The 23,227-nt window shown below is 43.6% G+C and overlaps 1 protein-coding gene across 1 annotated transcript in view; it reads left to right on the top strand.

Annotated features, from left to right (window-relative positions):
- Positions 1–15,860, top strand: part of CCBE1 (collagen and calcium binding EGF domains 1) — a 244,027-nt gene extending 228,167 nt beyond the window's left edge. The window contains exons 7-11 of the mRNA XM_004379272.1: positions 7,335–7,455; positions 12,427–12,566; positions 12,663–12,698; positions 13,607–13,642; positions 15,627–15,860. Of these exons, the coding sequence (XP_004379329.1) occupies positions 7,335–7,455; positions 12,427–12,566; positions 12,663–12,698; positions 13,607–13,642; positions 15,627–15,860 (567 nt within the window). The remainder of the gene's footprint in view (positions 1–7,334; positions 7,456–12,426; positions 12,567–12,662; positions 12,699–13,606; positions 13,643–15,626) is intronic.
- The last annotated feature ends 7,367 nt before the right edge of the window (positions 15,861–23,227 follow it).

Genomic DNA, 23,227 nt, shown 5'->3' with positions numbered 1-23,227 from the left:
GCCACATCTTTCTCCTGCAGAGCATCTGGTGAGTTCAAACCATTGACCTTTTGGTTAGCAGCCGAGCACTTAACCACTGTGCCACTGGGGATCCCTATAAAATATATACATATGTTTTGTTAATATAAAAGTCAGGGTAGTGGTTAATTCTGGCAAGAGACTGTGATGGGGAAGAGCCCACAGAGGGGCTTCTGGGGCTTCCAGCAAAGTTGTTTTTTGACCTGGGTGTTGATTAAAAGGGTGCTTGCCTTATAATAATTTGATAAGATATATATTTGTTTTGTGGGGTTTCCAGATTCTGTGTTTTATTTTCCAATTAAAAGTCTTTTCAGATGGCATGCAGACTCCAGTGCCTACCTCTGCCATTTCTCATGTTGGTGGAAAAAAAACAAGCAATTCAGCTAGAAAAGGAGAGTTGAGTGGTAGATAAGATACCAGTGAGTTAGCTTTTAGTGGGGGGGCTGGTCCTTCCAGAGCACTGAAGAAAAATCATAGCCAAGGAGCCAGCCAGTTTTTTAAAAGCCACTTGTTTTCTGGCCGCACCGACTATTTGATTTGAGAAGTGGGATTGCCGCAGCGTCCAAAGAAGGTGAGATTCCAGAGGGTGTGGCCTGGCTCTGGGGTCAGATGAGGCCAGGCTGAGTAGGGGTTTAACAGTGTGTTCAGCCTCCTTGGGTGGATGCGGGAGCAGAGTGGAGGGGAGCAGAGGGTCTCCTTACTCCTGGTTGTGGGTTGAAATGTGTCCCATAAAAGGATATGTTCAGTTCCTAAACCCAGGCGCCTGTGAATGTGACCTGGCTTGGAAATAGGGCCTTTGCAGATGTCTTTAAGTGAAGATGACTAGAGTAGGATGATTGGAGTAGGGTGTGCCCTAAATCCGATATGACTGGGTACTTAGAAGAAGGGAATACACAGACGCACAGGTAGACAGATTGGAATGATGCAGCTACAAGCCAAGGAATACCAAGGATTGCCAGTAACTCCAGAAGCTAAGAGAACGGCATGAACAGGTTCTCCCCTAGAGCCTTCAGAGAGAGTATGGCCCTGTGGACACCTTGATTTCAGACTTCTAGCCTCCAGAACTGTGAATTTCCGTTGTTTTAAGCCACTCAGTGTGTTGTAACTTGTTTTGGGAGCTCTAGGAGATTAATGGAGCCCTGGTGGCACAGTGGTTAAGAGCTCAGCTGCCAATCAAGAGGTCAGTAGTTCAAGTCCACCAGCTGATCCTTGGAAACCATATGGGGCAGTTCTACTCTGTCCTATAGAGTTTGGTTTTAGTTTTGAGAAGACTAATACATTCATAAGCAAGCAGCCTCTCCCCCAGTGAGCATTTGAGGGAAGCACAAATCATGATTCATTCGGCAAGTGTTCGTTCGGCACCTCCTGAGCCCTGCAGTGGGCTGGGAGATGAGGAACTACAAAACGGCATGGAATAACAGTATGGAATACTGCCTTAACTAAACTTACAGTGTTATTGGGGAAACAAAAACCAGTGTGAGTCAGTAAACAATTGCCAAATGGAATGGGACAGATAGTGGAAGCTTCAGAAGTTAGAAGTCCAGAGGTATCAAACATGTTAGCAGATTTGCAACCTGATAGCTGCACCTCCTCACTCTAGCTCTACCTTTAGCATCGGGCAAATAAATGGCTTCTCAATAGCTTGTGGCTTTCTCTGCTACGTTGACCTACTTACTCTGTAAAAGATGTCTTCTCAGGATCATTAGGAAGGCTAATCCCTATTAAAGTGATTGCATGTTGCTTTGCCAAATATCAGAGTAATATTAAGAGAGGCTGCATGGTGTAGTGGTTATGAACACAGATTCTGGAGACAGATCGGCTAAATTTAAGTCCCAGCTCCACCATTTGCTAGCTGTGTGACCCTGGGTAAATTACTTAACATCTCGGTGTCTCTGTTCTGTAAAGTAGCGTTAATAATACTATCTACTACACAGGGTTTTCATGATGATTAAATGAGTTAACCTTTGTAAAGGACGTAGAGCAGTGCCCGCCACCTAGAAAGAGCTGTGTACATGTTTATTAGATAAACATTTAACATGTATATGAGTCAGAATCGACTGGACGGCAACGGGTTTATGTCCTGTACAAAGTATGTTACAGGCGGCCCTTCATTTATTTGTTCCAACAGCTCTGCAGGGAGGAATGGTCTATTATGGAGGCTGATAGGAAATAATGATGTTCATAATCACATTGGTGGAAATCCAGGGAAAGTATAGACCCTTCTTACGTGACTCTACCCTTCCTCCCAAACACCTGGCAGCCCGAAGGCCCATCCTTTTCTGACTTTCATGCAGAAAGTCCAGCTGGGAATTCTGGATGGCCACCTCTCAAACCCTAGCCCCTTAACTTTTCTCTCATCCTGCTGACCCAGAGGAGATGAAGGGAGCAAGATGACCTACCAGGAGGTCAGCCAGGAAACCAAGGGGGCTGTTGAAGGAGTCACCTGATGACTTTTACAAGGGAGCGGCCAGAGCGGCAGGCGCTGTGCAGGAGCGGGAGAGTATTTCTAGAGTCCGTCCTCACGCAGGCCTCTCCCTCTGGTTGCTTAGAATATCTGCAATCCAAAGATGTGATCATCTGGTCCAAACCCCTCGTTTTGTAGATGTGAAGATGAAAATCTGGAACGGTGAAGAGACTTGCCCAAAGTCACATAGCAACTTGGAAACAGAGCCAGGAGCAACCCCCAACCAGAACGTTCCCTGTATCCATGGTTAATAGCTGCGAACAGTTACTAGGCCGGGCACTACTAGCCAGGCACCTAAAAGTTTCATCAAGTTAACCCTTCCAGCTACCCTTTTAGGTGGCTGTTACCATCTCCATTTTATAGACGAGGAAATCCAGATTGTGTAGCTTACCAAGATCCCACAGGCAGAAAGTGGCAGGGCTGACTTAAACATAAGCCTGTTGTTGTTAGGTGCCATCGGGTCAGTTCCAACTCATAGCAACCATATGTCCTGCACCATCCTCACCATCGTTGCTGCCCTTCAAGCCATCATTGCAGCCATTGGGTTAATCTGTCTCGTTGAAGGTCTTCCTCTTTTTCGCTGACCCTCTACTTTACCAAACACGATGTCTGATGTCCTTCTCCAGGGACTAGTCCCTCCTGATAACATGTCCAAAGTACGTGAGATGAGGTCTTCCCAATCCTCGCTTCTAATGAACATTCTGGCTGTTCTTCTTCCAAGACAGATTTGTTCGTTCTTCTGGCAGTCCATGGTATAGTCAATATTCTTTGCCAACACCATAATTCAAATGCGTTAATTCTTCAGTCTTCCTTATATGTTGCTGGACAATGAGTCCACATTTCATTGGAATCAGATAATAGGGTTGGACCACCCTTCAGCTGCCGGTGTTTCCCACTGCCCAATCGTTGGGGTAGATTTGCTAATCTGGTTCCCTCATTCATTAGCTCGTCTTCCTTCCCCCCAGGGCCACAAGCACATATTTGCAGGGTAGAGTGGTCTATTGCTGTGACAAAGTGACACCAGCACCATTTTAAATGAATAGAAGCACAGCGGGGTCCTGGTTTTGACTCTGAACTGTGAACCCTGACCTGAAATAGTACAAAGCTGACTTTTAAGTTGCACAAGATTTTAATTCTTCTGGTCACCCCTACTGGATCCTGACTGGTGGTCACAGGGGAATTGAACCCATGACATTGCTGATACAGTGCCATTGTTCCTTGCATCTTTCAGGGAACACCAAGTCTTCTCAAGGTATAGAGGAAGATGTGTATCTGGAAGGCAGTGGGTGAGCAGGAATCTTAGCTCACAGGCCCCTGCTAGGCTGTCCTTACACAAGGGTTTTAGTGATGGCTACCAAGCTCCTGAGCTTTCTAGGACACATCCTCAGAAGTGCTGAGGATGCTAAGGGACCCGTCAGAGGACAGTGTTGAAGCGTCTTTGAGTTTCCTAGCTCTCTGAGCGTCCCTTGCTGCCCAAGCTAGGTGGGTTTCAATCGACTTGGAATTCTAAGAAGGGAAAAAAATCACTTGAGAGAGTTCCAGAGCAGGGACCATTCCAAGCTCAAACAAGACACCTAGGGAAGCTGAAGTGGGAGTAGGATCTCTTAACCTAGGAGCCTTGGACATCCTCCCCAAGCATGAGAGGGAGACCAGCGCCCTCACGGCTCACTGTGCTCTGCATGCCAGGCTACAGGCACACCCTGAGACCCTCTTGTGGTTTCTAAGATTTTACCTTATAGAAAAGTTAAAAGTGCTCCATTAAAATGAGGTACAGGACTGGGTCAGGCACCTTGTGAAATAATTTGTTCCCATAAGATATATCAGGTAAAAGTCGTTTGCCAAAATGCAAGCAACATATGATCATGATAGTCACTTTTCATTAACATTGGGTTTCTTCCACTGGCAAGAATATCTGTCTCTGTGACTAAAACAAACCATCAGCTTATAAAACTGGATCGAGAGAGCCCCAAATCCAGCAACCACCCAGCAGAATAGGATCGCTGCCAGGGTAATCCATCAGAATCATGTTTCATAATGGGAGTGCTGAATGCAGTCATTGCCAAGTCTGCGTGCTCAGAAATAGACACGATTCCAGGAGATCCAAGACCTGACGTCAGAGAACATCATCTTGGGCAACAACACTTTCCCAGGCCTACCTGCAGGCATTCACAGCGCGGAATCTTGGCTGTAGTTCAGGAGATGGATTTGTAGTCCCCCACGCACTCCCCTCCAGCCTGTGCTTGGGAGAATCGAGATCTCCTTATCTTTTGCTACATTCCCCTGCTATGTTACTATCAAGTCAATTTGCCCTAATCCCTAATACGGAATTCCTTCCATATTTAAAACGCATGCAGGCCCTGAAATCTCTGGGGCAATTTTGTATACCATCTTTAACAGAGTGTGCCTCACAGCTGCATCAGAACTTCCTGGGAGTCTGGAGTCCTTGGGAAAATAAGCAAATCCCTGAGGAAGCAAATGAGAGGTGATAAATGCAGACTTCACGTGAAGGGGGAAGGTGAAGAAAACGCCATAGTTGTTCACATCAGCATTCAACTGTTTGCTTCTTCCTCCCTAAAGTTGTGAGTCTGAGTGGATGTAAACCCCAGGAAGAACCTTGCATGATTTTTAATTTAGTGCTCTGTGCTGACGTTAAACCCCAAAGGGTACCCCTTTTTTACGGTGGCCATCAGCCACCTCTGATCACGCACAGGTAATAGGTACCTTTTTCTAAAACTCAGATCCAGACACGGGCTTGGAGCCTCCGAGAACTCCAGGGGTTAAGGTGTGACCTTCCATGCACCTCTCCTAGCCTGCGCTGCCCTCTGTCCAGAGGACCCCCAAGCCAGGCTGCATGCAGGAGGATGGGGAGACAATTGCAGCTTGTTTCAGAAATCACAGAGATACTTGGTTTTTCAGGACTCCAGGATCCAGAGCAAGTCCTCTGTGATCCTCAGAAACATGCCCTATCTCAGTTGAATTTGTACCCCTGAATTAGCTTCTTGGAGGGAAGAGACTAGAACTATCATTTATCAAGCACTTAGTATGTTCCAGGTCCTATGCTGGGTACCCAACATAATTACCTCATTAATTCTCTCAGCCATGTTGTCGCTGTTGTTAACTGCCATTGTGTCAGCCCCTGACTCATAGTAACCCCATGCACAAGGGAACAAAATGCTGCCCAGTCCTGCCCCAACCCCATGATGGGTTGCAGATTGAACTGTTGTGATCCGTAGAGTTTCCATTGGCTAGTTTTTGGAAGTAGATCGCCAGGCCTTTCTTCCTAGTCCATCTTAGTCTGGGAGCTCTGCTGAAACCAGTTCATAGTAACAAGCAAGCCTCCACTGACAGACAGGTGGCTGTGCATGAGGTGCATTGGCTGGGAGTTGAACTGGGCCTTCCCCATGAAGGGTGAGAACTCTACCACTGAACCACCAAGCCCTCATACCAGCCATAAAAGGGGATATTGTGGCACAGTGGTAAGTGTTTGGCTGCTAACCAAAAGGTCAGCAGTTCGAATCCACCAGCTGCTCCTTGGAAGCCCTACGGGACATTTCTACTCTGTGTCCTTTAGGGTCACTATGGGAATTGACTGGATGGCAACAGGTTTGGTTTGGGTTTTTTTTCATTATTCCCTTTATCAGTTAGTAGATGGAAGTTCGTGGCATTCAGTTCTTACTGATTCACTTACAGATTCGCTCAGTTTCCCTGAGCTGAGGCTCCAAGGAATGTAAAGGTCTTTCATTCATTTGTGCAATCCCATTGGCTTCCCCTAGCATGAATGATCCAAGAGAGCAAGGGGGAAGCCACAATGCCTTTCGTGACCTTGTCTCAGAAGATACATGCTGTCACTGCTGTCAAATTCTAGAAGCAACTCACTAAATACAGTCCACACTCAATGGGTGGGAAGTTATCCTCCACCTTTTTGAAGGGGGGAGTGTTAAAGAATTTGCAGGCATATTTTAAAACCACCACAGTCACTGTTTCCCAGTTGTACCAAAGGTCAGCCAAGAGTGTGCATGTAAACTATAAGCCACTTTCTTGGTTCTGGCTCCCAAGGCTGAGAGTGCATTAAGGGCAGAGACCAGGTCTTGGTCACCATGGTAGCCTTCAAACCAAGCCCAGGGCCTGGCACGTAATAGGTACTCAATACATGTTTGAGCCTTAAAGTAATTTTTTAACAAATCGAGATTATGAAACAGGTGGTTGTAGTTGTTGTGGTTGGCTGCCATTGGATCAGCTCCCAACTCATGGTGACCCCATGCAAAACAGAATGAAACACTGCCCAGTCATGTACCATCCCCATGATCGACTGTGGATTGGACCGTCGTGATCCATAGAGTTTTTCATTGGCTGATTTTCGGAAGTAGATCGCCAGATTTTCTTCCTAGTCTGGAAGCGCCACTGAAACTTTTTCAGCATCATAGCAACATGCAAGCCTCCTCTGACAGATGGGTGGTGGCTTCACAGGAGATGCATTGGCCAGGAGTCAAACCTGTGTCTCCCACATGGAAAGTGAGAATTCTACCACTGAACCACCGATACCGTCACATGAAAACAGGTAGATTTTATTATTTTATGGTAGTAATGAGTCTAATTGCGATGTCTAGGCAATCCAGAGCCTTGTCCAGGCTCTCCCACTAACTAGCTGAGTGATCTCCTGCAAGTCACATTCATTAGAAGGCCTCTAGGTTTAGAAAGGGGATCCCTGCAGTCCCCCTGAGCACTAACTGGCTCTGATAACAGGGAATCATTAAGAAAAGGTTTTGCTGCCTCTGCAAGGCAGACACAGCAGCACATCTCCCTTACAGTGGAGCCATTCCCTCCTAACGGGGCTGTCCTTTTGTCTTCACAGATTGCCCTGCTCCCCAACAATGCTGCCAACCTGGGCAAGTACATCACTGGTGACAAGGTGCTGGCCTCAAACGCCTACCTTCCCGGACCACCTGGTCTGCCTGGGGGCCAGGGCCCTCCCGGTAAGTGTGGAGAAGGGCATGGAAGGTGCCAGAGACACCAGCAGAGGCCTGCCGAGAGCTCACCTTAATTGGGGCTGGACTGTGTTCTGTGGCTTCGATCACTGAGAACAGAAGCAGGAGCTCCAGGGCCCAGCACCCCTGTGGCACCCAGGGCTTTGGGAATCAGGCCCTTGAGCCCGTGAAACACTCATAACCAGTAGTGACCAATAGAAAAAGGCCATTGTGCTGGATTGGATAAGATTCCCAAAGATAACTTTAAGTTATCAAGAAACAAAATGAAAACTATTTTTTAACTTTATTCTGGAAAAATTTAAACATGTACAAAAACAGAGCATGGTATAATGAACCCTTACGGGCCCTTCACCCAGCTCTGACAACTCCTGGCTAGCCTCATTTCTACTATTCCCTACTCTATTATTTCCTCCTTCTCATATTATTTGTTAACACACATTTACATCTGTATTTATTTTTATGCCTATCTATGTATTTCTTCTTTATAAGCATTTGTTAAGTAGTGGCTTAGTTTCTTAGTGCCATGGTAACAGAAATACCACAAGTGAGTGGCTTTAACAAACAGAAATTTATTCTCTCACAGTTTAGGCTCTAGGGGAAGGCTTTGTCTCTCTGCCAGCTCTAAGGGAAGGTCCTTGTCTCTTTTCAGCTTCTGTTCCTCAGTTACTTGGCGATCTTCATGTGGTGTGGCATATATCTTCCCCCACGTGTGCTTTCTTACTTCTGTGCCTAATCTGCTCTTTTTATATCTCAAAAGTGAGGCTTAACACACACTTTACACTGATACGGCCTTGCTAACATATCTCAGAAAACCCTATTCCCAAATAGGATCACATCCACAGGTATTACCCATTTACCATTGCCATCGAGTTGATTCCGACTCATAGCGATCCCATAGGACAGAGTAGAACTGCCCCATAGGGTTTCCAAGGAGCACCTGGTGGATTCGAACTGCCGTCCTTTTGGTTAGCAGCTGAGCTCTTAACCACTAGGCCACCAGGGCTCCTCCATAGGTATAGGGGTTAGGATTTACAACACATATTTTGGGAGTATACAATTCAATCCATAGCAAGTATATTTCAACTTTACTGAAATATAATTGCATAAATAAAATGTACCTATTTAAGTTACAGTTTGCTGAGTTTTGACAAATGTATACACCTGTGAAATTACCACCCTAATCAAGATAGAAAACATTTCCATCACCTTGGAAAATTCCCTGGTGCCCGTTTGCAGTCACTCCACCCTCTTGTCTCTATCTCTGGGCAACCGCTGACCTGCTTTCTATTGCTAGAGTCTTGCCTGTTCTAGAATTTCCTATAAATGGAATTTTATAGTATGTACTTTTTATCTGGCTTCTTGCATTCAGCATACTGGTTTTGAGACTCACCCTTATTAGTTTGAAGAAAATCTCAAATGTGCTATCATTTTATGAGGAAATATACAATGAGAACTTCAAAAAATAGTTACAGAGTGTTGTAGTTTATTATGAGTCCCACCATAGATGGATAAAGCAATAGCTTTTTTTCACACCACAAAGGGAAATGGAGGCATTCATGTGAGCAAATGATTCTAAAATGTTGAGCATCTTATCCCTGATTATCATTGCTGAGCAGTGTGCTAGGTGTTATGAGTGACCTCTTGACAGTCTAATTGAGAAGACAAGACACGTAGAACAAACGCAAATAGAATAAAACAGCATCCAGATGTCCCCAAGTAAGTGCACAGATGCTTCCTGCCATGGGAGCTTAAAGAAGGGAGAGACCATAGTAGCCTGCAGGGATCAGAGGACTCTAGGTTTGAGCTGGACATGGAAGACTGGTAGGATTGGTCCAAGGGGTCATGTGCAATTTTTATAGTTGGAAGGTGAGCAAGAACAAAGGCTTAGAGTTTTTCCCTGAAGTATTTATGTTTTTTCTTCACTTAGGTCTTAATCTCCTAGTGTCATTCAAACATAGGTGGCCTAGATCTCATACAGAGAATAAGAACTGATCCTGGACTTTGGTGTATCCTCTTGTTCATTCCCCCGGCTTGAGGTTCCCTGGGTCATGTTGGGTTTTCTCCGGCAGATGCCTCATACAGGCAGCTTCTTGCTGTCCTAAACAGACTGGGTCTTTCCTTACAAACTGATTCCTAGCATAGTGTTCTCCACCCTTCTCTAAGAGAATGTTCTTGCTTTGCTTCCCTGGAGAAAGATAATCTCCAGGCCAGTCTACATACCACAAGGACAAGGACAGACTGCAGGAACTGGGAGCCATTTGCTGTTGTTCTTCTTAATGAATGATTCCCTGGCTTTCTTTTCCAATACTGCCTTCTGGTTTCTAACATAGTTTGAGCTGTCCAGGGTCCTTGATGGAGCCCGTTTAGTTTTTACCTTTAGTGAACTTGCAGAGAGTGATTGAGGAGGAGCTGTTTGCAATGGATCGCCTTTGCTTTCTCCTCCAATCCTGTTCTGACTCCTTATGTCTAGTGTTGCCCTCAAAGATGTATTAGAGCAGCTAGAGAGCTAATAAGGTTTCTCTCATCCTTCACTGAAAGTCCAGTCCCAATGCCTGGGATGAATCGCAGACTGGAGCACCAATACAGGAAACAACACCAGGTTGGAACCCTTGGGCTTCAGGAGCAAGGGGGTGGCCACTGCTCTCTTGCCTTTACGGCATTTCTCCTGCCATTTGCACATCGAAGTCCCACTCGTTAAAGGCACTTGACATACAGTGATCCCTGAAGTCACTGATTGTGTAAATGCAGGTGTGATACTATCTCTGGCCTGTCCTTGTTCTATTGAATGTGAAGTATTTAGTTAGAGGAGAGATCTGGTCCTTTGCCCAGATATAAACACTTTCAGAATGTACCTGGAAGCAGCATTGAGAGCAGTGGTGTGAGACTTGTTTGGGTAAAACATTGACTGCCTTGATCTTTGGCTTAATTATTCTTAATTATATTGTTTTGTTTTGTTTTCTGGAGCCTGAAAGTTATTCCATCTTGTCACTGTGCTGTGTCAATATAGGGGTCAGGTATGGCTAGAAAATGATTACTGTACACTTTTGAAAGAGACATCATTGGACCAGGTGCACAGCAATCAGCCTAGCCTCTTGAATGCAGTCATTTGAAAAGAAACATTTATTAAGCAGCCTACTAAGTGCCAGAGACTCTGTGGGAATATGTTTATGAAAAGACACAGCCATGCACTTAAGGAACTAGCAGTCTAAAACAGAGGTTGAAACTCAGATGTCTACAGAAACCAGGCAGGTAGCATAAATGAGTGAAGGGAACAGGATGTGAGTAATAGAGAGTGAGGACAAACCAGAGAGCACATATCCCCATCTAAAGGGGCAGCCCCTACCTAAAGCTCCATTAAGTTGTACCCATGAGGGAATAGTGGTCCAGGTTTTAGTTCTTTCTGTTTTCAAAAAGAAGCCAGAAATACAGATTTTTATGTGAAATCTCCCAATTTTTAAGTGTTAGGAATGTTCAGAGGATAATGGTATATGTATATAGATGTATATGTATAGGTTAGGATTGTGCATAATGAAGTGAGCAGTTAATTCTCTTACAGGAAAGGGGGTGTGAGGAAATATAGTTTTGGAGAAATGTGATCTGAGATGATCATATAGGAGTGGAGGCAAAGGAGAAAAAGAGGGAAGAGTAGGCTGGGGGCTGCACAGTAGCATGGTTTATTTAGGGAGCATGGGGCTGAGAGGTGATTGGAAAGGAGGCAATGGTGAAAAAAATGCCTGCAGAGGAAAACAAGGGCCTGGTCATGGATGACATTGTATACTGTGCTGAGGAGTTTGACTTTATTCTATATACAAAGGGGAGCCCCTGTAGGGTTTTCTTCTCCTTCTGGAACTCCAGTTACACATATGTTAGACTGTTTGATATTGTTCCACAGCTCTTGAATGTTTTATTTTTTATTTCCCTCTTTTCTTTTTGTGTTTCATTTTGGATAATGTCTATTGCCTTTAAGTTTACTGGTTCTTTCCCAACTTTCGCCAGTCTCTTGATAATCCCATCTCTGATATCATGGGTTTTTTTTTATTTCTAGCATTTCCATTTGACTTTTTTTCTCTCTAGTTTCCATCTCTCTGTAGAAATTCCCCCATCTGTTCATACAAGCTGTCTATCTTTTCCACTGTATTCTTATTAAAAATAATAATCATTGTTATTTTAAAATCTCTGATAATTCCAACATCTGGGTCATCTCTAAGTCTGATTTTGTTGATTGATTTATCTCTTAAAAATGGGGTTTGTTTGATTTTGTCATTGTTGATGAAGTGGGTTTTTTTTTGTGTGTGTGTGTTTTGCATTTTGCTTTTTTGGTGTGCCTCAAATTTTTTGGATGAATGCCAGACCTCATTGGTAGAGGAACAGTAAGTAGACACTACCCTGGAGGGTTGAGTCAATCTAGTGAGTTTGGGTTTTGTTGTTGTTATCTTTAACACTGAAGTTTAAAGTGGTTCAGAGAGGTCAAGCAATTTATGCAAGATTGAAACCTAGGTCTCTGATGCCAACACCTGTATTCTTAACTGATACCCTGCTGTGATAACAACTACCTTGCTGTTATAACCACCACCCTGCTGTGATAACCACTACCCTTCTTTGATAGAGAGGATCAAGAGGAGTAAACAGTTATGAGATGTTAAAGAGGTAAAATGTGTAGGAACCTATCACTGATTGGATAAGGAGGCTGTGGAAATAGAGAAATATTTAAGAAGCCTCTTAAGCATCTGCTTGAGTGGATGGGTCACTGGTGGTACATGAAAAGAGGGGAATATGGTGAAGCCAATTTTGATCACATTGAGTTTAAATGTCTATGTGACACCTCAGTGGAGATCTCAGAAAGCAGTGAGCAGAGTGCAAGGAGAAGTCGCTGATAAGGATTTCTGAACTCTCGTGTCAGCCAGAGCTCGTTGTCCTTGTCACAGGTTGTGTCACTAATGAGGTGTTCTTTGATTACAGGCTCACCTGGACCAAAGGGGAGCCCAGGTTTTCCAGGAATGCCAGGCCCTCCTGGGCAGCCTGGTCCAAGAGGCTCAATGGGACCCATGGGACCATCTCCTGATCTGTCCCACATTAAGCAAGGCCGGAGGGGCCCTGTGGTCAGTATTTTATCGGAAATCCACTTACTATTGCTGACAGTGTATTCTTATCCCATGTTTTCTCCTTCTATTAAACCAGACCCCTTTCTCTTGTAGGGTCCACCAGGTGCACCAGGAAGACATGGTTCCAAAGTAAGTCTTGTGAGTGTTCTTTACAAGCCTACAGTCTCTCCATTTCAGCGTACTGTGCAGGCATCAAGTAAAGCTTGAACAGTGTTTACTGTCTCCATTTTGCATGTGGCAAAACTTAAGCTGGGAAGAAAATCTAAAAAGCATTTTCTTAAAATATGAAACCAACCATAAACACCCAAAAACAACAACCAAAACCATTTCTAGTAAAAATTATGCTTATATTTTTTAAATAAGCCTCTGTGTTATAATAGTAAACCATTAAAAAACCAGTTGCTGTCAAGTCAGTTATGACTCATGGCGATCCCATGTGTGTCAGAGTGAAACTGTAGTACATAGAGTTTTCAATGGCTGATTTTTCAGAAGTATATTGCCAGGCCTTTCTTTCGAGGCACTGTGGGTGGACTTGAACCAATCAGTTTTCAGTTAACGGCTGAGCTGTTAACAGTTTGCACCACCCAAGGTTTTTTCTTTTGTACGGTTTTTGTTTTTTTCTTTTTTGGTCTCCATTTCTTTGATATGTTTAAGTCAAGAACAGGAGAAGTTCCATTCGGTGGAAATGGGTAGTTTCACTCTGAGAGCTGCCTGCTACTTGCCTCATAAAGAAGTCAGTGTCACTTACTTTAGAAAGGTTGTAAGTTATTCCACACGTTGCCTGGAAATGCATGCATTCCTCTTGTCAGATCTTGTTCGAAAATATATGGCCCAGGAAATCAGAATGATAGACACTTGACCCAAGCAGTTCTGTTGAAATAAGTGGTGCCATGAGTCCTGCTTTCATCTTTCATTTGTTTCCAGTAGAAAATATTAGTTGTTTTGTCATGGAGGTGGTGCTGGTGGGTATCTAATAGAGACTGTGATGGCGGCATCCACATGGTCCAGAAAGCTAACCCTCGCCTTTCTGTTTCCAGGGAGAGAGAGGAGCGCCTGGGCCCAGAGGGCCTCCAGTAAGTAGCACTATCTGCCCTGCTTTCCTAGTGGGAATGTTCTCAGGGATGCGATTCCAGTGAGCCTGTAAGTAGGTCTTATTAGCAAAAGCTGCCCCTTCCAGCTGTCACTCAACCGCCTGTGGTTAGGAAAAGAGTCTCAGAAACCTCTAGCAGCTGGTTTGGATTTTTTTTTTTTTTTTATCATAGCTGATTTTTATTTGGAATGTCTTCTCTTAAGGTTCAAAACCCCAGTATGTCATGAGTCTGTTTCCAGGTATATCATAAAAATTTGAAAGGACTAGAAAAAAATTATAACTCTGCTACAGCCTCAACAACAACAACAAAAATTAAAGGTATACAGGGCTGTTTAGGATTGCTGAGAAGAAATTAGCTGCATATACTGTATACATACTGTCTAGGACATTTAACATGAAACTCGGTGTATCCAAAAGCACAAAAACTTCAAGTAACTCCTCTGCTTTTGAAGAAGTAATGTCATTTCTGAAGAAAGGAGAAAGGTAGACAGTAGAAAGGTAGAGGTAGAAGGTCTTCCACATATCAGCTGTCGGATCATGGCCACATCACCTAGCATTTCTAGGCGTCCGCCTCCTCACCTGTGCAATGCCAGTAATGGAATCTGATCTGCCACACCTCCAGTGGTTGTGGTGATGGTCGAATGATGTCGACACACTGTACATCTCTAAGTACTGTACAGATGTAAGCTGTTGCTTCTAAGATGGTGGCTCTAGGGGTGTGGCAAGATAAAGATTTTACTGCAAGCTTCTAAACAGCCCAGAACATACATGTTAAACATTTTTTTACCATGCCCCACACAGCACTACATAGAAATTAAGTCTTAATAAATACTATATAATGAAAAAGGAGACTTGGTGGCACAGTGGTTAATCGCTCGGATGCTAACCGAAAGGTCGGCAGTTCAAACCTACCAGCCACACTGTGGGAGAAAGATGTGGCAGTCTGCTTCTGTAAAGATTACAGCCCTGGAAACCCTATGGGGCAGTTCTTCCCTGTCCTATAGGTCACTATAAGTTGGATTCAACTTGATGGCAACAGGTTTATATAATGATAAAGGGTATTCAATAAATAGAAAAATTAGGAAGCTTTTGTTTGGCTCTTTCTATATCACTGAGGTATTGGTGTCTTTACATCCTTCAGCTTCATTTAGTTGCAGTTATAGTCAATTATCCTCATAAACATTTTAATAATTTTACTTCTAAAAATAATAGATAACATTTTTGAGCATTTATTATGCTCTTAGCCCTTTACATGTATTAACTCATTTAAATCCTCATCTATAAACTCTACAAAATCCTATGAATTTAGGACTATTATTATCCCCATTTTACAGATGGGGAAACCAAAACCCAAAGAGATTAAGTAACTTGCCTGAAATCACACAGCTAGTAAGCAACAGAACTGAGATTCAAACACAGCAGAATCCCAAGCTCTTAGCCACTATTCTACTGCCTTCATAATTATCTTTCTGTTTCTTTGGTAAGTATCCTGGGGTGGTTATTCTCATATTCTTTCATCCTACCAGATTTGTTGTAGCCTAGGGCTAGGAGCTCTGGTGCTCAGTGGTTAAGAGCTTGGCTGCAAACCAAAAGGACAGCAGTTTGAATCCACCAGCTGCTCCTTGGAAACCCTATGGGGCAGTTTTACTCTGTCCCATAGGATCGCTATGAGTTGGAATCAACTCAATGGCAACAGGTTTGATTTTTTTTGGTTTAGAGTTAGGAGGGATGAGAGGTGAATATGTCACCAAAGCTCGTACGTAAGATGGGGGAATTAGAACTATCTTGAGAATCACCCAGGCTAATCTAGCAGTCCTTATGTTGACTGAGTTTGGGCCACAGAGTTATCTACTGGGTAGCTGCCAGCAAGCAGAGGGTCTAGCAAATCATGGCATCCATGGAGGTAATAGCTGATGCAAAAGGTTGAGTCTGTTGTGTTCTAGCTTTGATTCCTCCCATGTGCACAGGGATCTCCTGGTTCTTTTGACTTCCTACTGCTGTTGCTGGCTGACATCCGCAACGACATCGCCGAGCTGCAGGAAAAGGTATTTGGGTATCGAACTCACTCTTCAGCCGAGGAGTACCCTTTACCTCAGGAATTGTCCAGCTACCCGGAAACCATGGACTTCGGCTCTGGAGACAGCCACCCAAAAAGAGGGGAGACAAGAGCCTTGGGAACACCTAGAGACTTTCATCCTTAACACAGCCCAGCATCTTCATGCCAAAGGAAGAGAAAAGAAAAGTATTTTCACCCGAAGTTATATCATCTACAAAAACATATACACTGGGGACATTGAAAAGATACATTTTTATTTTCTTTACCCTTTTCCTGGCTTCTCCCTACTTCTCTTCTTCCAAATACTTTTTTCAGAGCTCCCTACTTGAGACAGAAGGGAGTAAATGAGCGCTTTAAAAACTTCCCAGTGAGAGCCAGTTGGGGTGGTCTACGTAGAAACTTTTCTTGTACTTTCTCTTTTTTCAAGAACTTCTAGAGTTCTGAGTTAAGTATTCTCGTAGTGTCTTAAAACTTGGAAGAATATCCAAAAAGAAAAAATGAGAAGGTGAACTCTAAGAAATAATGTGAGGCTACTTATTAAAAAAAAGAAAAGAGGGAAGTGTGTCCAAAATAGACTATTACTCTTCAAGGATCAAAATTGGGACCTGCAATTAAAGGTTGGGGGAGGGGCAGCCATGTATATTCACCTTGGTGAATAGCTGTTTTTTCCCTTTGTCGGTCTAGTAAGTTTTAAATATTCTGTCCCCTTATCTAACCTCGTTTCCCAATTTTGGTTCAGGAAAGGAGACAATTAAGAGGGAGTGGAGATTAGGGAAGATGGAGAAAATTATAGTCATATATTTGTTGTCATGTAGGTTGCCACATTTTAAAAGTCAAAGATGACTATTAGGCATTCATGCCATGCTTCTCTATAAATATCCTGTGCAGAGTTAGGATAGAAAGTTACTCTAGCTGTAGGAATAAATCCTCTTTTCAAAACACAGTCAGTGAATGAAATGCCATGACTCACATTAGCACAATGGGTTCCTGGTTTGCCAGGACATTTCAAAGCTATTTAATCCAATGAGTTGGCCTGCCCAGTAAATCACAGATTCTCCATTAAATAGGGATGGCTGACCCTTAGAGAGAGGCCCAGAATCCCGTGGCTTTGGTCGGGTGCCCAGAAGGTGCTATCAGGCCATGATGCAGACTGAATTAATGTCTCACAGGACTCAAGGTTGCAGATTGCTGGCTTGGGTTAGTGGGGGCGGGATTCGGGGCATTCTTCCATCTGTTGAAACCAAATCAACAAAGGCAGGTAAATTTGCTCTCCTTGGGTGCTACAAGTCTTTGTCTGGGGCCAGCCAAGCTTGCCAACGTTAGTGAGAATAATACACTATTGAAAGTTCTCTTGGATGGGGAAAAAACAAAGTATTCCTTGTTTGGCATTCCTGTTTTCCCCTAATTTTTCTTAATTCAGTCCAAATCTCTGCTTTTTCAGGCCTTCTCTTTGATTTCCCTTCTTCAGCAGATGTGAAAGGCAGTTCAGCAAGGGGTGTTGTTCCAAACTCCCAGTTAGAATGTTTTCCCAGGGCCCATCTGTGCCCCAAGGCGAAGGGCCCCGGAGGACATAGCTTTCTCAGGATTCACAAAACAGCTGTTGTCCACCTAATGTTCAGGAGACTTTCTCCCTTATTCTCAGTCTCCCAAATGATCATTGGAGTCCCTGGGTAGTGCATACAGCTAAGTGCTCGACTACTAACTGAAAGGTTGGTAGTTTGAATCTACCCAGAGGCACCTCGGAAGAAAGACCTGAAGATCTACTTCTGAAATAGCACAGCCATTGAAAACCCCATGGAGGACAGTTCTGCTGTGACACACCTGGGGTCACCATGAGTTGGGATCAGCACTACAGCAGCTGGTTTGTTTTTGTTGTTTTTTTTAAATGATCATTCTCACAACTCATGTTTGCTCATGATCCGGTTCCCGTTTCCCATCTGTGACGTCCTCCTATTTTTTGAGAAATTTTTGTTCGGTATCATTTTCAATCTGCTTTTAACCGACATCATTTAACTCTCCTATTGGGAAAGCTTGTTTAAAGAGAGCTGCTGTTTTCGTATTTGTATGCCATTTTCCCATCTTCTTTCTTAAGAACAAAGGAAGGACCTTTCATTGCAAATCTCAAGTGGCAACAGCAATCCTTTCCCTGCTCCCATCTCACTCGAATACGAGACTCTAGTCTGTCAGCTGGTGGCTGAGTTTTTCACCGACACTTTACTCCACTAGTTCTTGGGTTCACAAAATCCCCGGCGACTGTCCATCAGAAGTTTAAAGGTGCAAGGAAATCATCCTCAATGTTCTTTTTCTAGTATCCTTCCTTCCCCTCAGTCTCTCCAGAATCCAACCTACAGAGCCGAGGGCATCTCCAACTACGGGTTTACCAAGCGATGAACTGAGCAGCCGTTGATTCCCATCTGGAATATATTTAATGTTTGCCTGTTTGTGGAACACAGTATTTAAAGGGTGTAGACGGATGGATGCTGAAGAAAGCTATGCACAGGCACTATGAGAAGGGTTAGATCCATCTTTGGCTTTTTGAAAAAATTAGGAATTTTATTACCTTTTTCTTAATAGTGAACTGTGTTTAAAAATATAAATCTTTTTTTATTGTTAGAGGCTCAGAAAATATAGCCAAACTGCATATTTGGCCATAGGCTAGGATAATATATTAAAAGAATGAACTGAAAGTAATTATATCAGGAATTCATGCATGAGATTATTCTAGATACTATCCTCCAGCAAAATACCCAATAGCCTGTATTTTTTAATCTCAATCTGCTGGATCAGGTCAATTTATAAAATAATTATTAATCCTCGGATTTTCAAAGCACAGACTACTACCATAGGATTAAATATGTACTCTTTATGCCCAAATTATATTTTTCAAAGGTAAGATATAATAAGACATTACTATTTCTAACGCATCTTTTAGTTATGGATAGAAAATCAGAGCTTTCACTGTCTAAAACAAGACTTCAGAACCTAATGGAAAAATCCATGTTTTGGGTAAAATTTGCTACAGTTTTACTAAGCCACTTTATGTTTCACAGGGGAAAAAATATCTTTTTACTCCTCCTCAACCCTTTAGTAGAAATGTTGACTTCAATTTTCTGCACTCTCTAAGTGGGACTTGGAAGAGGCCTTAATTGGTTGTGTCTGTTTTTGGAAAGCCATTTGAGTAAGCATCTACTGTTGAAAATGGTTCAAGGAAAGCATACATTTTTGCTTAGGAAAATCATCCTCCCATCCCAACTACAGAGGAAGTAATGAAGAAAATTGTAAACTTTACTATGCCAAGGAGGCGTGGAAGCACAAAGGAGATGTTGCCTTCTCTCTCCTTCTTTGTCAATTCCCAATTCCTGCCACAGACTTCCTTGACCAGCTTAAGTCATTTCTACCATCCAACATCGTACAGGTGTGTCCATCACCTGGTAGGTAAATAGCAAATGCACCTTGGCTGGGGTGGGGGAAGTATTACTCCATCAAATGCCAGATAAAGGCCACCTGGTTCTGCCCAGGCTTCCTGTCCAGGGTTTGTAGTGAGGGTTGCATTTGGGAGCCTTGTTCCCAGGCATGCGGGAAAACAGATTCTCCATGACTAGGAGCCAGGCATTTCCTTGGGTTGACAAGCAGCAGCTTCTTCATCACCCTTTGGCCATCCCTCCCCAAACTCCCTTCCCCCATCCCAGGCTGTCACACAGACACAGCCACAGTCACCTCATTGTGCAAACTTAATACATCTTTCAGATAACCTCCCTGAAAGGAAAATTATCTGCAGGAATCTGGACCAAACAACTAGTTGAACAGAACCATCTAAAATTATTAATTGTGAATTCAGGGACGTAGATGGAATTTTTCCTGGAACAGTCAGCGTGGATGTTTCGCAACAAATCAAAAGATACTTTTCCATTTGGAAAAAAACAATGACCGTGACTGTTAAGGCCTAAAAATCTTGGACTTGACATACTCCTTCCGCAAATTTTATTGCTTTAGGAAAATCATAGAAAATGACCCCTTTACAAATATCAGCTCACACCCCCATCCCCAGGGACCTCAGCATTCTTTATTAGATCCCCAAAGCAAGTGCCCTGAGGAATTTCATGTGTGTCTTGAGTTTGTTTTGTTTCAGTGATCAGTCATATACTTCAGTAGCTCTGTTGCTCATTATTTATAACGGGTCCATATAACAGTTGAGCTAGTATTCAGACAGTTATGGATGTGATACTATGAAGAACATTTGAAATGATTGTATATGCTTAATAACAAAGTTATTTTTCTTATGTGTTTGTGCTGTTTTTTACCATGAAACCAGGTCCTATGGAAGGGGTCATCTTTACAAGATGAATACGAGGAGATGGAGGGGTACCTTTCTCTTAGGAGCTAGAACCTGCATTCTGGGTCTCCCACCTCTTGGGGGTCTGGTGTGGCTTGAGTGTTCAAGTCTAAATCAAGGTCTGAAGGCTTGGATACCACCCAGAAGCCCAATTCCCCAGAGCTGAGTGGGTCCTTTGGGGCCCCCCAGGTAAGGGTTTTCAAACCAGGGACTCTTAGGGGTTCATTGGAGGACCCTAGGAGCTCAGAAGGGGCAGGCCTGTCTCCCGCTTCTACTGCAACCAGAGAAATGCCAGATTGGTTTTGTTCTGTTTTGGATTAGAATTCCACAGAAGATTTCCTTTGGAGAAAAAAAAAAAAATGACCATCTGAAAAAAAGTTTAAAATAAAGCTGAGGAGGGGATAAGCCCCATGAGTGCGTAGCTAAACTCGTCTGTGAAGATAAGGAAAAGGAATTTCATCCACTGAGCCATCAGGGAGATGAGTTATATAATAAAAAGGGAGCAGGTTATTTCTAAGGGATTCTAGCACCCTTTAGCTGGAAGCCTTTAGCACCCTGAAGATAACCTATACTTATATTTATACATCTCACTTTGATTTATGTAGCAAATATTTATTAAGTGCCTATTAGGAACTGGCGCTGTGCTATGTACTGCAGATAAGATGGGGAACAAAAAGGTCATTATCCCCGTCCTCCTGGGGATTTTTGGTAAAACAGACAAGAATCCCTCCAGACACAATAACTTAATCACTTAAATACACAATTACAAACAGCCATAAGTGCTATGAAAAAAAGTGCCGGTTCTACTGAGCCAATAACAGCTCCTGCCAGCAGGAATTGCCCTCCCCTCCCCCCCACAGTGCCACCCACGTCACATCCACAAAGCACCCACTGTTCTTCACACAGCCACACAAGACCTCCAAGAGTGCCCTGGGTGAAGACACAGCTGGTGGAAATCGGGGAAACCGTTTCATGTGTAATTTTTTTTTTTTTATAACTTCTCCAGCCGTCTTCATTTAAAGAGCAGCTGAATGAACTGAAAGCTGAATAAACATGTCCCCAGGGCCTCCAGACAACCATTTGTGCCCCTGGTGGTTACTTCACATGCTCCTGGCTTGGTTCTTAGCAGAACTTGAGGCTTGTTTCTTCCCACCTAGACATGAACGTTTTGAAAAAGCTGGTTATGCTTTTGAGACCACAACCTTTGAAACGCTCCTGGCTCCACCCATAGCCTCGCCCCTGGTCCAGGTGTGCGGTGACAGCGTGGTCCGGGGCGGGGGGCACACACTGCCACTGGCAGGTCTACAAAGAAAAGGCCACCCTGCAAGGGTGCGTGCCGTGGGGCTGTAGCTGAGTTGGGAGGTTCCAGGGAGCTGAGGAGAGACACAGGAGGGGAGCGACATGTTCTCCCCACCCAGTGACTCTTCACTCCTTGTTTACCGCCTTTACTAGCGTTTTTCCCAGGCTGAAATTCTTCCTTGTACAGTTGATTCAACAAAAAGTCATTGACGGCCACCGTTTTGATCAGGGCCACAGCAGATGGACCCCGATAGACCAGGAGAAAAACACAAATCAGAACTGAAATTCTTAAAAAGTCCAGACTTTCTGGACCAGTTGAGACTAGAGGACTCCCTGAGACGATCGCCCTGAGATACTCTTTAAACTTTGAACTGAAGGTATCCCTTGAGGTCACCTTTTAGCAAAATAACAGATTGGCACGCAAAATAAAGGATATTGCCCGTGAGTATGGTGCCCCATTAAAAAACCATCAATAGTGTATGAGACCAAAAGCTCAATTACTCGAAAGCGAAGATGAGAAGATGAGGGGGCAGGGAACCTAGAGCACTGGAAACAGAACAACCAGAATGCAATTAAAGAGAATGTTGGCACTTTGAGGAAAAGGTAATTAGTGTCACTGAACAGTTTGTACAGAAATTGTCAAATGGGAACCTAATGTGTTCTGTAAACTTGCACCAAAAATACAATAAAATATTATTAAAACAAAAAAATCATTGAGGCCCAAGGGTGGAGTAGTGGGCAGCATGAAGTCTCTGTCCTCAGGGAGTGTCCTTTGTGGTCTGGGAAGACAGACACACAGAGAACTATATGCTAGTGTTACAGAGTAGGATGGGGGGGCGGGGGAGTAGGGTAGAGGAATAGACGTGGAGGGTTAGAGCATCTACCTTAGGGGCCTTCGGAAAAGCCCCTGCTGACAAAAGGTTTACGACCAGAGGCCTGAGTGACAAGCAAGCGGGGTGAGCTGTACGGACATGCTGGGAAGAAGGGTCCATACAGGTGCATCCAGACCTCATGGTAGGCTGCATGCTGGGCTCAGAGAGTACTAACGGGGTCTGTGTGCTGGAGCAGAACAAGCCAGGGGGAGACTGGTGGGAAATGAGTGGGAGAGGCGGCCAGAGGCAAAAAAAAAAAAAAGAAAACATTGCCGTTGAGTCAATTCCGACTCACGGCAACCCTGCGTGTTATGAAGTAGAGCTGCTCCATAGTGTTTTCCAGGCTGTAATCTTCAATGCAGGGACTGCAACCAATGTCACAAAACAATTTGTATATAAATTTGTGAATGAGAAACTAATTTGCACTGTAAACTTTCACCTAAAGTACAATAAAATAAAATAAAGCTGTGATCTTTACAAAAGCAGATCACCAGGCCTTTCTTCCATGGTGCTGCTGGGTGGGTTCAAACCACCAACCTTTAGGTTAGCAACCGATTGCCAGTCACGGACCTTAGCCAGAGGCCAGGTAAGGCCTTATAGGACCTTTGTAAGGACTTTGCATTTCCTTCTGGATCATTCTAAGAGCCGTGGAGGATACTTGAAGGGACAAGGGTGGAAGCGGGGAGCGCCATTATGAGGCTGTTGGCTCAATTTCCTTCTTCATTGACTGTTGGCCTCTATGAGAGTTTGTGACTTGTTTGTTGTCTTCTTCCCTTGCTAGACTTGAAACTCATCAAAGGTGGGAACATTCTATTTCTGTCTATTGTGTTCCCAGCATTTGCCACAGAGCCCAGTATATAGTAAGACAAATATTTTTATAAGTTTATATGTATGTATGTATATATAATTTATTTATTATATATTATCCTATCTATTACACATAAAAATATTTTTATAATGAATTTGATTGAATTAACTAATTTAGTCTTTGCAACAACCCTATAAAGT

Source organism: Trichechus manatus, unplaced genomic scaffold (genome assembly GCF_000243295.1).
Source record: "Trichechus manatus latirostris isolate Lorelei unplaced genomic scaffold, TriManLat1.0 scaffold00063, whole genome shotgun sequence".
NCBI lineage: Eukaryota > Metazoa > Chordata > Mammalia > Sirenia > Trichechidae > Trichechus > Trichechus manatus.
Note: the sequence above shows the minus strand (reverse complement) of the source record. Positions and strands in the feature narration are given on the sequence as shown.